Source organism: Mixophyes fleayi, chromosome 5 (genome assembly GCF_038048845.1).
Source record: "Mixophyes fleayi isolate aMixFle1 chromosome 5, aMixFle1.hap1, whole genome shotgun sequence".
Lineage (NCBI taxonomy): Eukaryota > Metazoa > Chordata > Amphibia > Anura > Limnodynastidae > Mixophyes > Mixophyes fleayi.
The window spans coordinates 186896372-186912991 of NC_134406.1; the positions used below are offsets into that span (position 1 = coordinate 186896372).

The window sequence follows — 16620 nt, forward strand, 5'->3', positions numbered from 1 at the left end:
CTTTGATTCTCCACATGCTACCTTATGGATTGATCATCTTCAAGCTGGTGGAGGTTGACAGATGCTGTTTTAGGATTGTATATTATATAAATATGGTGATGTGGGGATTAAAGAAAATTAGGTGGTAGATTTTTTTTTTTTTTAATACCACATTAACTTGAGTAAAGATTTTTTTATTTTTTTTAATTAAGTCTTTCACATTTCATTGCCTAGTTAACCTAATAAAATATTAACATAATGTACTATGGCAGATCACAAGATTTTCTGTCTTTACAGAGTAAAATCATAGTCCAAAAGTCTGGCCACCCTTGGCTTAGAAGATAACGTTTTCACTGGTCTTCTAGCTCTACCCTAACCCCTCCACCACAATCTCTGTTGGTGGCTTCTCAGCATGCTCCTTCAAGATACCTAAAAGTTCACCATATAACTGAGGTAGAGTTCCTGGTTTGTTTTTTTTCTTCTCTGTGGAAGTATGATAGTTTTCATCTGCTACTGGCTTCCCAAAAATTTATAACAATTGTACACCCATGTGGAACAACCTGTAATTTCATCCCGTTTGCTACCTGTCTGACGTCCAAGTTAAAATCTAAGTGTCCTCTCACCAACATGCTCATTAATCTATCTATACAAATCGGACATGATCATTCCAGAAGTCTCCTCCATTAATACAGTCAACTGTGGAATCACTTTTCCTGTTACTTTCAAAGCCCAAAGGCCATCTACATCATACAATAACTCCCTCACCCAACAGATATGAAATTAAAAACAGGTGATGGGAATGACTTTGTATTTCATCCAATGGTAAACAATTTGTCAACAGCCTCAAATGTTTCCATCTGCATACAAACCAAATAAAAGGCTTATAAAATATATTTTTGATGCATATTTTGTCTGCACCAGAATACATGCCTTTCTCACAACAATGCTGGTTACATTGCAGTCAAGCTGGCAATTTTGTGCCTTTGCCTTAAAATAGCCAACTTTTTTGATCAGGAATTTGATACTCACAGTTACTGCCATGCAGTGCCCCTGTTACCTCAATACTCCCCTATAACTTCCTATACCCACAGGAGGTGTTAACATCAAGTCCACCACGTACGTACTGCCACTACCTGTCAAATTGCAGCAATGTGGAGGGATTCTGACCTACATGCGCCTGCCTCGATCATGAATTGTATGTGGTATATAGACTCCATTGATATCAAACAAGCAATTCCCACAATAAATCTATCTCGTTTCAGTTTGCCTCCTCAGCAATAGCCAGTTATAGCATGTAACATAAGATTGTCCTGCTTTAGACAAGGTTCTTTCTTGCTGGACAGTCAGTCCTCATTTTTCAACCTTTTGCTTTACGGTCTTGACCTAACATGGGTTCTTCCAGGCCATCCCTCTTTCCCTCCTGCACCTTGTCATCTACAGCTCATACATTACATAATATATTGCAAAGTTATTACAGTGTTCTTATCTTTAGATGTACTGACACTTTGTACCAGATACTGCAATAACTTATTATGTTTTCTTTATCACCAAATAAAGAGATTTAAAAAAGACAAAGCCATCATACTGACTTTAATTGGTGCTGGCTGACCAGTTTTTGATCCCACTGCAGCTTTATTTTTATTCATTTTCCCCTGTACTGTAGACCATATATATTGTAGATCAATATATACTGTCTACAGTATACAAATTTTTCTGAAACAATGATTTAAGCAAACACTTTCATAGCAGAAATAAAAACTTCATTTATTTCAGCATTGCAGAAATTAGACTACAACTGTGAACATTCAGATTTAACCTCATTTAATTTTAAATTTTCAATGTAATCCAATTTCAAACAAAAGCTAGATACAAATTTAAACCAGGTAAGCACTAGTATTAGCCAACAGGATCAGGCATATACAAGTCTAATCAAAAAGGTATTGACACCTTTTAAGCAAAGCGTTCTCTCAAAATACAGTAGTCAACCTTATTTTAATTGCACAAAATAAAAATATCCTTTGATCCAACTTTGCACACTTCAACTTTCATTTACAGTTTGCAACTGCTTTATAACTTAGTTTCTAGAACCCAGCACGAGTTCATATAAGTATTACTTTATTTTAGAAAAAGTAATAACTGCATCAATCACCAGCAGGTTTCTGTCTCAATTCCTCTATCTAAAAGATATGGTTTCCACAGTGCCCAAGTACTCGACTTATAATATTTAATATAGCTACTGCAGTCTGCTAGGCTATATTAATGTCAATGCACCCACAGTGGGAAATGCAGATAGGTATGCAGCAACTGGGAGAAGAGATCAAAAATTTTAAGTGCCTGTACACTTTGTCTCATCCCTGCAAAATGAACTAAGATATGAAAGCAAATACTGAATAAACAGGATTTCTTTTCCTATATCTGTCCAAAGCCAGCCTTCATTTTACTGCAACAAATCCTTGCTTCATTGAAGCGATTCAGATAGTGCTTTCATAGTTTGGTAAAGCAGTGAAGCTTCTATACCTGTTACATTCATGTTTCACCCTCAAAACTGTAGTCTAACTCTCTAAACTTTGTTAGGGGACATGACCAGTGCAAATGGGAAGACCACCAAAACAAATAATACCTTGTGCTTTCTGATACATTTGATTCAGTGCGCCACAGTCCCATCATTTCACATTTTACGAGACTAAAGCAAAGATGTTGCAGAACATCCTCTCTTTCACAAGGTCCATGCAGAAAAAAAATAAAATAAAATAAAAAAAAAGTCCAGATACATAATAATGGATAAAGAAAAAAAAAAGAAAAAAAAAGAAAAAAATCCAGCATGAAGGTTCACAACATACAAGTGTTCTGAGCATGAGTCCATATTCTTCTGGAATCTGGAGAAGAAAAATAAATTGCCACTAATATCTGATCTTCCCAGTTTGACTGGTCACAACCTTATTCGGGCATGTAAGGGCGGAGGTGATCCTCAATGGTGCCAACTGCCCAATGGGTGAGCTGTTCCTGTGGCAGGTAGAGACAGATGCTGCATAACTTGAGGATTGTGGCTTTGCTTTTAGGAGTCTGCACACAGAAAAAATAAAGTTACTTTGTGTTAAAGTTAAAAATATGTTCACCAAAATTTAAACAAAAACTATGTAAGTGACAGGGTAATGACCAACAAGAATAAGCACTATTTGGGGAAACTTCCACAGTTTACATTATATGATATGCAGCAAAATAGATTATATACACAATTTACTAAATCACTCTGCATGCAATAATAGTATCTGTATAACAGGTGATTATAAAAACCTAAGAGAAGCAAGTTTCAGTAAAGCTCAGGCACTCAATCTGAGGGACTCAGCCTACCATTCTGCTCTACTGTTCTAAGGATTCTCTATGCTTGGGGAAAGAGTGGCACGTGGTACCTCACAGTGCTTGGTTCTAACCAGGGCTTGAGTTTGTAGGTTCTCCTTGTGTTTGCATGAGTTTCCTTCCACACTCCAAAAACATACTAGTAGGCTAAATGGCTGCTGACAAAAATTAACCCTAGTCTGTGTCAGGGAACTTTAATTGTAAGCTCCAATGGGTCAGGTGAAGGACAAATATTCTCTGTACAGTGCTTAGGAATTGGTGGCGCTGTATAAATAATGGATGATGAAGCTATCCATCCATATATTGCCATCAGGTATGAATAGGTAATAATCCACTTAAAGCAGAAAAAGAAAAACATAGCACACTGTTCTTTCACATGAAGACAAGTCATGCTTTTTTTTTTTATGGGAACAAAACAGCACACCGAACCCCCCAATATAAACTGGGTATCTACTGTAGCAGTGGACTACTGTGCCCTGGAGTAAGAATCTCTTATGGTTTTTTTCTGTTTCATTATGCATGCCCATTACCCTCTAATCGAAGATGGAATACTTAGACTGAAGTAAAGGCAACATCACAAAAGAGACATTTCATCAGAGGAATCGAGACCGTAAAATCTGGAAGTAACGTTTTGTTTTTTTACCCCACTTTTATAAATGTTTCTATTTCTTAGAAGAGGTTCAATTACCTGCAAGTGCTGTCTATCAATGAAGAGGAACACTGACTGGCTAGGATTGTTAAGAACAATTCCAGTCTTATCATTCCGGCTAAGTACATGCAGAAGATGTTTTTCATAATCACCATGATGAAATTCAAACTTGGCCTAGATGAAAGAAAAAGCTTAGCACTGTATTTTAAAACTATATAAGTTACACAATTGGTGGAGTTACATAATGAGCATAAACGGAAACTAAAGTTGCAATTTATTTCCACCTAATATTAGAGATTTTAACTAGTCAATGGCAGGAATTCATATACAAATGAAATGTGCAAGTTGTTCACAGATTATCTTAGTTGCAATTCAACTACTGGCATTAAAATATTCTAGCAGTTACTGCTTTACCTTACAGCTTGCAGTTTTATTAAAAGGATTTTTAAGACAAAATATTTGCAGGTAGATCAAGTATAATGCCACATTTGGTTCAAAATAACATGTGCTATTCTTAAAATCTCATTAACAGGTAACGCGAGTGTCACCTGTGGGAGTGACAACTAAGAAGTGCATCCTGGTGGTTATTCATGGTTGGCAGAGTTCAGGGGCTATCACTCCCAGTGCCTTTAGATCAGAGCTGGACACCAGACAGGAGTATGGATTGCGGGATTTAATTGACATTTCAATTAAAATAGTATATGTTAGTATATGTTTTCCCAATAGACGTCCCTCGATACTATCTTTCTTACAGGAGACCGCCTTTTCCACTCTCTCAGATGTTGACATAGCCTTGCTGGAACAGCCATTTACCCACGATGAACTGGCTGAAGCAATAAAATTTACACCTTCAGGTAAAAGCCCAGGCCCCGATGGTTTTTCAATATCTTACTACAAGACTTTCAAACATAAGCTACTACCCTTGATGGTGCCAGCCTTCAACGCTGTTTCAGAGAGCACCCCTTTCTCCACACAATCCCTAGAAGCCCACATCACAGTAATACCTAAAGATGGCATCTAGGTATACTTATTTCTAAAGATCTGACGCAACTGTTCGACCTTAACTTTAGTCCTCTCATGGCTAAACTTCGTAAGGATCTGGGAGTGGCATAACAAGGCCTTTTCCTGGATAGGTCGTATCAATATTATTAAAATGAACATTCTCCCACGTATCCTTTACCTCCTCCAGACTCTTCCAATTCACATACCCAATAAATGGTTTAATGACCTACAGAAATTGCTGAGAGACTTTGTTTGGAGGGGAAAGAGGCCTCGTTTCAAACTTGACATTTTATAGCGACGTAAACACATAGGGGGACTCCAACTTCCACACTTCCCCTCATACCATTATGCGGTGATGCTGGAAAGTATCCTTGAGTGGTCAAATGCCAATAGTGAGAAGCAGTGGATCGTTATTGAAGGATCATACCTTCCTTCCTCACCTCTATTTACTCCATGGTTAAGCAAACTACCCATCATCAGACACCCCATAATTGGTCCTACCATTTTAGTATGGTCCAGACTTCGGATCCTTCCACACCTCTCCTCTATTATTTCACCACTGACCCCCTTATTTGATAATCCTCTTTTCCCCCCAGGCATACAAACTGGCCCCTTTAAGACATGGGTGCGTGCTGGGATTACACGTGTCGGCCAGCTGATACATTCCATCGGTGTGTCCTCCTTTCTTGAGATCCAGTCCAAGTGGAAGCTTCCGGGATTGGAGATACCTCCAGATCAAGCACTTCCTGACCTCGGGATTACCTCGTAATGATATAACTAGAGCCCTCACAGCGTTTGAAACATGGTGTCTAGCAGATGGCTGTCTTACCCACCTGCTCTCCAAAATCTACAAACTACCAATAGAAAACCTTTTTAGCTCCTTATCCAAATTCACCACTGCTTGGCAGCAAGATCTGGGAGAGCAGGTCCGTGAAGCAGACTGGTTAGCCATTTTTGAGACCACACATGCTTGTTCTGCTAGTGTCTCTATAATAGAAACTAATTACAAGGTTCTAACAAGATGGTATAGGTGCCCAGCTCAACTAGCAAACTTTTGCCAGGGTGTTTCTGACTCCTGTTGGAGATGCCAGAATGCCCGGGGCACTACTATGCATATCTGGTGGGATTGTGAGATAGTCAGACCTTTCTGGTCATGGAGGTCTCTGCTGAAATATTAGGAGATGATGTTCCTGATAGTCCTGCCTTCTGGCTTCTCAACAAGATCAACATTCCAATTTCCAGGTTTAAAAAAAACATTTTACGTTATCTGATTTCGGCTGCGAAAGCAGTGATTCCAACCCATTGGAGATCTCCTAACCCCCCAACCATCCGGGGGTGGTTCCAGAGATTGGAGTTTTATAGAGTTATGGATGAGCTTTTACTTTCATCTGCTGATAAAGTTACTGAATATTACTCCATTTGGAGCCCATGGCTCGAATTCCAGGACTCCGATAAATTTAATCATTTAAACAAACTAGTTCTCTCACCTACTCTCCTTGCTAGGACTTGAATTGTTTATTTACATAATCTGTACTAGGAAACATTGCCCCCCCCCCCCCTTACCTATCCCAGTCTCTGTCTTTTCCTTTTTCTTCTATTATAACATTTATTTGAATGTGTTATTATGACATTTTGTATTAATGAGGTGGTTTTGTTACCCACTTATTTGTTCTGTTGAAACTGCCTTAAAAACTTCAATAAAGATAAATATTTTAAAGTGGACTTGTCAGAAGGAAATGTGTATTATATTAGGTATGGGGTCTCTGATAATAAAATCAGTTACCCAGAAAGAAAAGGGGGGGGGGGGGGGGGGGTAGGGGTTATTCTTGTTGCTACTTGACGACATATTACATTCAGTAATTTCAGTAAGTTTTTGCCCTACAGTTACTATGAGATTCATTACTAACAGAAGGGGAGTGCCAGGAGCAGACTAGTGTTTTAGTGTAATTTAGCATATTTAAGACATAGTTCTCTTAAGTTTACACGGAAAATACCATGTACAACGCATTTTAGATAATGGATCCTATACCTGTAAAGAACACCTCAGTGATCATCTGGGTACCAAACCAGCTCCAACACTGCATCTATCGCTACCAGTGTTTCAATCTCACAAGTTTCATGCCTATAGTGCTCCTCCTCAAACACGGAGCCATGGCAAGGGAAGGTGGCTGGCATAGGACAGAGGACCACAAAGGTAAGCTTAGCTCAGAAGCCAGAAAAAAATATGTTTGTAGGCCTTTTAAACATTTTTTTAAAAAGGGGGGGGTTCTAGATATGATACTTACCAAAACAGGCCTATAGGGCTCCTCTGATCCCTTCCATCTTGAAAACAGAAGACAGACAATCTTCTCTATATCATTCCGAGGCCAGAGAATAAAGTCCATCTCTTGAGTGCACCCAATTACATCCTACAAAATATAGATAACCTCATGAACCTTATTATGGTGATATCAATTACATTTCAGTAGATCTATTTGGTTTTACTTGTGGACAACATTAGATATTGGTCAGCAAAGAAACCATTGTTAAAACTGAACTAGTAATAGTGCCTGGTCATTAAAATGATGTGCCAATGATGATACAGAAACAAAATGTGAAAAAGCCACATAGCGATACACCCATTACAAATTAATCAGCTTCTCATAGGACTGGAGTTTACCACATTTCTGTGTGAAATAGTTACATACTAGTTATGTAAACACTGAAAATGTATGTACAATTGGTGCTTACAAAAAACACGCTAAAAATGAAAGTTACAAAGCATGTTTACCCTGCGCATAGACTGGTAGCGAGGTGCATGAAGCTGTACTACATCCTTCTGCAGAAGCTCAAGGGAACTGTCCAAAGAATAGCTGGAATCCCGCACACCTTTCAGAATATTTTCCTCATAATTATTAGTCATAACCGGTATAACATCAGCCACCTCAAAGAGAGCCGACTTCTTTTTCTGGAGAAAGGGAAAAAGGAGAAAGAAAATAAATTTTATGGGATGTTGAGGTTTGTCATTAACTGGTGTTAAAGTTTGGTACCAAGAAATGAGAAATCACCCTGGACATGTACAGTTCTAGAGATCCTCACTGCTGCTGGCAAATATGCCAGTTACTTCTTCCTGCAGAGATTGGATAGTTGTACATGGAGCAGAGTAGACAACCTATGGAAACCAACCAATACTTGCCCCAGCTGTCAAGGAAGAAGCGACAGCTACAGGTGCTGACAAGAGATTTTACCCCCAATCTCCAGACTTGTCTGATTCAGGAATTACCTGTCAATGCCTGTAGCAAATAATGGGACCCTTAAATTCTACAAAAACATGGTTTAGGGAAAAGAACAGTTATTGATAAAATTTAGAATGTAAGAAGAGTATTCATTTTAAAATAAATATTGGGTGACAAAACATGCATTTTAACCTTGGAGCTTTACTTTACTTTTATTGCCCCAAATATGATCACAAACTATTTTAAATTTGGCATCTCTGTAGCACTAAAGGGTTAACTGTTTTACAGGATAATAATAAGTAAAAAACAAACAGCTGTTCTTGCCTGACAAATAATATAACAAACAGAAGGAAAATAGATGACCTCAGTCAAAGCTACAATTGATAGGAAACTTAACTGTACACTTCTTTTCCACTCAAAGTAAAGGAAGGTTAACCAAACAGTCTCACTGTCAATTGGGTGACTTTATATAAACTGTCATGTAATGTGCCAGAGTACACACCTCAGTGTTCTCCCCAGAAAATTTTGTCAGCCATATGGGGACAGTTGTAATACTTTACAATAATAATGAAAAATCTCGGAGGTTATTGCCCACACTTGTCAGAGTGGTGGTCAGTGGACTAAGACACACTATTAACTTCAGTGCTCACATAGTGCCTCTTCTAAAAGGAGAAACAATGGTTTATTCTATTATAATAGGACTCTGTTGGGCTCCAAGAGCCAAGTAAAAACAGCTGGGTGGAGTACCTGGGAAAGAGGTGCTGAGGAGAACACTGCACCTTATTTAACAGCATACTCCATCAAAACTATCTACGACTTTTCACCAATTCATTAGGACCCCTAAATTGTGTATTTCAGTAAAAAAATGCCACTTCAAATTTTTACCTTATCTTTAAACACAAAGGCGATGTACATCTTGAAGTCAAACTGGTCAGCTAGAGATTCTCTCTTCTTCCTTAGCTGAGAGCGCAGTCTGTTCATAGCCTGCTTCTTACGAGAGTTTGGGTCCCCCATGTTTGCAATATAGCTGGCTAATGCCTATGAAACTTGTCACTAATTGCGGGTATTTTTTTTATTTCTATGAGCACGTAGGACACCAGTTCAACAGAAAGTCATGTTACCTCCTTTAAATTACTTAATTAGGCCAATGCAACCTAAATCACTACTTAGGCAACGTGTGACAGGGCCATAGTACTACCAGGGTCAAGAAATGTAAAGGCTGTACAACCATGACAAAGTGTTATTTTCTGATGAAACTAAAAGAGGCATCATAAACACATTTATAAATAGTTAACAAAAAACATGTTAAAATACTAGGGGCACGATGATGAAAAAATAAAGATGTTTCTTGCTTTCAGCCTGTACCATAAAATCAAAAGCCATCCTGCATAGGCATGTTATTTAAGCCTCCTTGCTCAAGAAAAGGAAACGGATAGTTTAGCCAGCCCCAAGACTGTATTATACATATTTAAGAGATGATGACGCTGTACTTCAGGAGACCCTTTTCTTCCAATTACCTCTACAGTGCGCAATACAGATTATTTACCCGTGTGACAGATTGGGGTGGGTTGTTCACAGCACAGGTTGAGCCGCCCCAAGATACCGGGCTTAGGGGCAGAGAGGAAGCCCATGTGTGAGTTCAGCTGACACCCCCTAGGGAGGGAGACCATGATGTCGGGGACAGGAGGGGAAGGTATAACTGAGAAGGGGAATCGTGTACCTATTCTCACTGATCCTGCCACCAATCTAGTGTGTGTTCACTCTCCCTAAATGAGGGGGGGTCAACGATAAGGAATTGAGGCCGTCATGTCGCGATCAGAGGCGACAATAGAACAAAAAACGGGGTTTGTGGTTGGGGAGGGTGAGCCCTGACGGGTAATCTCAGGTGTTAGGAGGCCTGGTGTCCTAGCCACGCCGGCTACCTGTCATGTTTACGCGGGTGTCTGCTGGAGTGCTGGTGTCAGGGAGCCCGGTCAGCTGTCTCTGCGGGGGGAGGCTGGCGGTGGTGAGAACTCCGGGTAGATCCATGTCAAGAAAACACCAGGGACCCCAACGGACCCCTCTGCATATGAGCTGCAGTGCTCAGCGGGCTGCGCACCCTACTCCACCCCGACCCACCCATAGTCTGGACCGGAGGTCGCGCTGTGAGAGGGGTAAGGAGGCGCCGAGAGAAAGGGAGGAGCAGGCGAGGGCCTCGGTTCCACGCAGTCCTCCAACACCTACGTGAGGGAAATAAAAGAACTAGCAGAAACCCCCCGGCCCGTCTCGGTATAACTTTGCGAGAAAGGCGGCGCAAACGCACAGCCGGGAAAGCGGGTTCAACGTCCGCTCAGCCCGGGACCAGCAAACAATCACCGAGCTCGCGCACACACATAAGGATAAGATGGCCGCCTCTGCGTCACCTCCTGGCTTCTCCCGCCAGGGATCCTCTGGGCCAAACCATTAAAGATAATATAGGCGGTAGGAATGTAACTTAGATACGGGTCTTTGTGCCCTTATAGCACACGGCTCTACTCCTTGTTATAGCAGTTTGTGAGGAATGCATCACAAAGTCTGGTATAGCATCACGCCACGATCGGGCACAGCGGCTCCTGTCCTGACCTACACCCCTCCGACAATGGAAGCGCTCAGGCCGGAGACTCCAAGTTTGGTATAAAACAAACGGTGACGTCGATTCACATGACTTCTCGTGCAAGCTTGTTAGCTTTGCTTTTCTTCACTAAACTTTATTGAGATGACAGCATCAGCCCAACGTCAACAAGGAAGACAGTGCACATTGGCTATAACATATATTACCAACTGCTCCTAGTTTTCAAGTCTAGTCCAAAATATTAAAGGTTCATACCTGAAATGTTTCATTTTTTTTAGTACGGATCTAATGCGTAATAAAATTCCTGTTTCATCTGCATGTCAAATGTATTTATTACCATCTACTCTTATTATCTAGACTTTAGGCGTTATAAATTATTGAAAAGCAGGATTTAAAAAGAGAAAAATACATCATTATCAAGTTCAGTAATCTTAACATGATGTGGATTGTACAGTGTCTCATAGAGACATGTATATGGCTCAGCAGTAAAGTGTCCCTGAAAATGTTGGCAACTGTATTGCCATTATGTCAAAATTGGAATCACTTACATTATCAAATGTATTTTCCTTATCCCAAGCAGATTTTGATGTAAATAATTTTTGTGTTCTATGTTCATTCTCATACACAAGTCCATAGTAATTCCTCCCAACTGTCCTGATTTCAGACAGGCTAAGCATGACCATGGAGGAGACATGGTGCACCCCAACATGATGTGTCCATGCCCTGTTTACAATGGTGGACTGGGAACGTAAAGTGGCCCTGGAAAAAATTCTGTGGGCAGAACCAAATCAACTGTAGGCAGAGACAACACTAAAGTAGGCAGGATTAGCACAGATATCGATAGCCAAATCGATGGTAGGCAAGGCATACTTACCAACTTTCTAAAGTTGGCTTGCGGAAGCTGTGGGCGTGATGGGTGGGCGGGGCTACAAAATTGCCGTCATTTTGGACCCGCCCCATGATGTAGTGATGCAAACACGGGATTTTATAGCAGGGGGCAGGGCCAAATGCCGCGATTCACCGGGAATCGCGGCGTTTTGGACCTAATTCTGCCCACTTCACTAGGAAGTGGGCAGATCCGGGAGATTGCCACACTCTCCCGGGAGTCCGTGAGACTCCCGCGAAATGCGGGAGTCTCCCGGACATTCCGGGAGAGTTGGCAAGCATGAGGCAAGGTTAATCCAACATGCAATGGTAGACATAGTCTTATCAACGCCAGGCATAAAAAATGCACAAATAAAGTATTTGGCTCTACCCAAAGTATTCATTACTTTGGGTAGAGCCAAATACTTTATTTATAAAGAATTGAAAACTGGTCTGTGACCACATTTTGTAAAATAAAGACATTTGATCCTCTGCACTCACTAAATACATGATTAATGCTATTATACATGCTTAAAGCTGTAAGGGAATGTTAGGTCCACATATTGCAATACCTGTTAAGCTGAATAACTACGCCAAAGTCTTCCCCTTCTGGCCAGTCCTACACTAAATATGAACACGAGTTCAATATGAACTTTAATATGATCATTTATATGCTTTTTGTCTGGGTTGAGGCTTTCCTACACAAAGATTTTAAAGACAAGTACTAACAAAGTAATAGCAGCTATTAGACATCTAGGGAATTACCTGACAGAAGTTGGATGGGAAGAGAGCTACAATAAGGGTTTGCTTAAAAAAAACATTTTAACAAACCAGGCTATAAAATATTGTGTACCCCAAGTATTTAATGATTGGAAAGAAATTAAAACTGGTGAAAGAGGAGTGTGACCACATTGTATAAATAATTTAATCCCCTACAATCACCAAATACATTATTAATGCTATTCTAGCTGCTTCAAGCTGCGGTTTATTAGAAAGGAAATATTAGTTCCATATATTGCAATATATGGTAAGTTGACCAACTCATGCCAGTCTTGCCCTTCCGGCCAGGCCTACAATAAATATAAATATGAATTTAATTATGGTCATTGCTTTGCATTGTAACTGGGTTGAGTCTTACTTGCACACAGGTTTTGAATGCAAGTACTCCCCAAGCCACAGCAGTTGTTAGACACCTAGGGAATCATAAGTTGACATTAGTTGGTTAGGGACCCAAGCTCTAAATAGAGCTTGCAGCTTCTGCTTGTCTTCCTTCTTTAGATGCCTGTGTTATTGTTGAAAGTCTGGCTAAACTGCAGCTCTCAGTCTCTTCTCCTTTTCCATCATTTGATGTCGGCTGCTGTGCCATTGAAGGCCCACTAACACCAGTAACTTTAAACAGGTCGGTCAACTTGGAGCACTTTTCTGCTTCTGAGGCCAACAATTGCTTTTTCTTCTCACAGAGTTTTTCTGCCCCGCTTTTGAATTTTCTTCTCTACATTGGAAAACTTCAATATAAATGTTATTTTGTTAGCTGTACAACCACCATTCTTTTCTCTTGGAAGGCTTGTGTAGCTTCTGACAATTATATATTAACCTTTAATTATATAGCACCACCATATTAGTGGTGCTGTACAGACAATATTTCATCATCATCATCACCATTTATTTATATAGCGCCACTGATTCCACAGTGCAGTACAGAGAACTCATTCACATCAGTCCCTGCCCCATTGGAGCTTACAGTTTAAATTCCCTAACATACACACACAGACAGAGAGAGAGAGACTAGGGTCAATTTTTGATAGTAGCCAATTAACCTACTAGTAGGTTTTTGGAGTGTGGGAGGAAATCGGAGCACCTGGAGGAAAGCCACGTGAACACGGGGAGAACATACAAACTCCACAAAGATAAGGCCATGGGCAGGAATTTAACTCATGACCACAGCGCTGTGAGGAAGAAGTGCTAACCAGCCCCATCTGGCTAATTTTTCAGCTATTGACTGTGCAATACAGAGATTTCTACAGCTGCATTAGACATCATCCTTTTGACAGCCACCCAATACAGAGATCATCATTGTGTCAGTCCCCTCATATCTAACATTTTGCGTAAACTATTAACTCGTTTTTTACTTTGTGCAGGTCCTGTACAATATGTTACGAATACTTACCCCTCCGCGTTCCCCCGCCACTCCGTCGGACCAGGAAGCCGCACTTCCGGGTTCGGCAGTCACATGATCGCTACCTAGGGCGGGGAATTCAAATTTGACACAGTATAAAAACATAGCTCTGACACTTGGTGAGTGTCAGAGCAACTTACCTGTTCCTGGCTCCTGATTCCTGTGTCCTCCTTGTTCCTGCTTCCTGTGTGTTTGACCTCCTGTGTACCGACCCAGCTTGCTGACCCTTCTGGATTCAGTTTCTCCTGTGTACCGACCCGGCTTGCTGACCCTTCTGGATTCCGCTTCTCCCGTGTACCGACCTGGCTTGCTGACCTTCCGGATTGCCTGTGCTCCTGACCCAGATTGTCTCATGCTCCTCTCTCTACACGTTTATCTTCCATTCCTGTGTACCGACCTGGCTAGCTGACTACGCATCTGTTCTGGTGAGCCGTGTACCGACCCGGTTTGATTGACTCCGAGATTGCCTCCTGATTCTGTCTGCATTGCCTGCCTGTGTACAAACCCGGCCTGTCCGACTATTCTCATCCTGCTCCTATTCCGTTGTACTACATCTTGGGGCAAACCTGAGGGCCGCGACCTGCGACTCCTGGCAGCAAAGCCCATCCCGCCTTGCGGCGGTTCTTGGTGAATACCAGGGAGATCGTTAGACTCCGCACCTCAGGTAAGCCAGCGTTAATCAAGATTAGTAGTGTATCCAGTAATCTGTTACACAATACTGTTTGGGTGACCTGTAACACACTCAGGTCACCCAAAGTTATTGTGCAACAGAATTAAGGCATAGCAAGTAACCTTTAAGATATTAACATTAAATCCAGTGCACATACCGAACTATTGGGGATCACAGCATTTCCCACCTTATACATTATAGTGAACTTGTTAAATATCTACTTTCTGCTGAATTCCATAATGTTTCTAAAAATCATAGGCTAACAATACTTTGAAATAATAGGGTTATTTACACTATAATAATGCTGCACCACCAGTAATGTTATTGGCACAAATAATACTATTGATATATTATTAGATATAAATTTATTGGTATAAAAGGCTCTCATAATCTTGAAATGAATAATGATCAAATCATTAAAAAGAAATTCACAAGTATTCTCAAGCATTAAAATTTTGACAGATTCTCTTACCCGTTCTTGCTGTTCTTTCTTGCTTTGTTGACTTCTAGCTGTGTTCTGGAAAGTTGGGGTCCTATTTGGAAAATGTGCAAATCTTGTATTATAATGCTAAATGTTATGTGTTTTGTTATTCCTCTATCAAATATTCTGATAAAACAATCATTTTCATCTTAGGAAAATGTATCTACGAGGACAAAATAGCATGACAGCAGAAGCCATATTGTATGACAGGGTGAAAAGTTGTGTTAGCTAATTGCCATTTGTCTCAAATTTTCATTGTTATGAGGTGTGGCATACATGTGGGCTGTTGGTAATCAGAACAATGTCTAAGTGACTGTTAATATAGCTATCTTGCAGCCCAAGTTAGTTATCTAGATCCAGAGGTAATCTAGAATATAATTAGGTTAGGACTTGAAGATTAAGATAATACTGCTGGAGAAAAAGACTGAAGGATACTGAAATTGAAACAAGAGGCTGCTGGAGGGTAGACACTGCCATTTATCCTGTACCTTGTGAACGTCTTACGGTGTTCTACTATCATAATAAAGCCTTACTTTAGATATATTCTGGTCTGCCCGAGTAAGTTGAATCCCACAGGGGTAACCGCCATCCCAGGTAAGGGTGGTTTCCTCATACATGCCTCCCCCCAACCATTTCATCACACCCATGCAGCCAATTCCTGCCCCTCCCAGCACTTTTATTACCCATCCCCCCAGCCAAATTAACACTAAACCATGTGGGCTACAATAATTGCTGCTGGAGACCCTTTGCAGATGAAAAAAAAAAATAAGAATCTATTAATCTGTAAGTAGCACGTTTGACTACTATTATAATAACCATTTTCGATGAGTTGTAAGGAGTCACAGTGCTAATAAAACTCCATAGACAGTGCTTTTACCATTAATTTCATTGCAATGGAGTGGCAACACGTTTCAAACTATTGGGTAAAGCTCTGAGATTTTTAAACATTGCTGGTAAATTCACCTTTTTGAAATTAAAGGAAATCAAATTTTTGATTAATTTAAAACTGTTGTAAGATCCACTTCGGCAGGGGGGGGGGGGGGGGGGCTGAAATTTTTTTGCCATGGGGACAAGACTCGACTCAACAGCCTTTCTAAATGGAAAAAAATGCAGGTGGCTCAGTGACTTCTAACTTCTCACAGTGACCTGACCTTCACATTAGATCACTCCGCAGCTCCTACCCCACTCAGCAACAGGCAGGCCTTGTGATTCGCTGCCTGTTGCTCTGTAGTGATAGGACAGTCCCCTGGCAACAGATAGCGGATCTCTAATGCTGGTGCTGTGCCCTGCTCATCGGCCCAACACAGTGCCATAACTAGACATTTTAGTGCCCTGGGTGGGACAGTGGGACAGAGCACCGGTGCCCCCCATCTTTGTTGCAGTAAAATTTATGAATGAGTGTGGCCAACCTAATGTGGGGGTGTGGCGCTGGTCGTATGTTCTCAAAGCCTCATAGAGCTCCACTATATTTTAGAATGTCGTCTTCAATGCAGGCAACGCCAACATTGACACAAAACGAAAATGTGTGTGCGTATGTGTGTGTTTGCATTCATATGCTTGTGGGGACATTGACCTGTTTATACACCAACACTGTGGGGACCTGAGTCGTAGTGGGGACAAAAATTGAGGTCCCACAA

The 16620-nt window shown here is 40.8% G+C and overlaps 1 protein-coding gene across 1 annotated transcript; it reads right to left on the minus strand.

Annotated features, from left to right (window-relative positions):
* Positions 1-1783: 1783 nt before the first annotated feature.
* C5H6orf62 (chromosome 5 C6orf62 homolog) lies at positions 1784-10813 on the minus strand. The gene is made up of 5 exons (XM_075213161.1): positions 9088-10813; positions 7758-7934; positions 7273-7395; positions 4025-4159; positions 1784-3042 (listed from the first exon to the last, which is right to left on the minus strand). The coding sequence occupies exons 1-5, from the start codon at positions 9214-9216 to the stop codon at positions 2917-2919; spliced, it is 690 nt and encodes a 229-aa protein (XP_075069262.1). The 5' UTR covers positions 9217-10813; the 3' UTR covers positions 1784-2916.
* Between the last annotated feature and the right edge of the window lie 5807 nt (positions 10814-16620).

Coding starts and splice junctions, on each gene's coding strand:
- C5H6orf62 (XM_075213161.1), bottom strand. CDS start 9,216: ATGGGGGACCCAAACTCTCGTAAGAAGCAGGCTATGAACAGACTGCGC. Junction 7,935..9,087: donor CCTTTGTGTTTAAAGATAAG/GTAAAAATTTGA, acceptor CCCTTTCTCCAG/AAAAAGAAGTCGGCTCTCTT. Junction 4,160..7,272: donor AGCCCTATAGGCCTGTTTTG/GTAAGTATCATA, acceptor TCTTTCATCTAG/GCCAAGTTTGAATTTCATCA.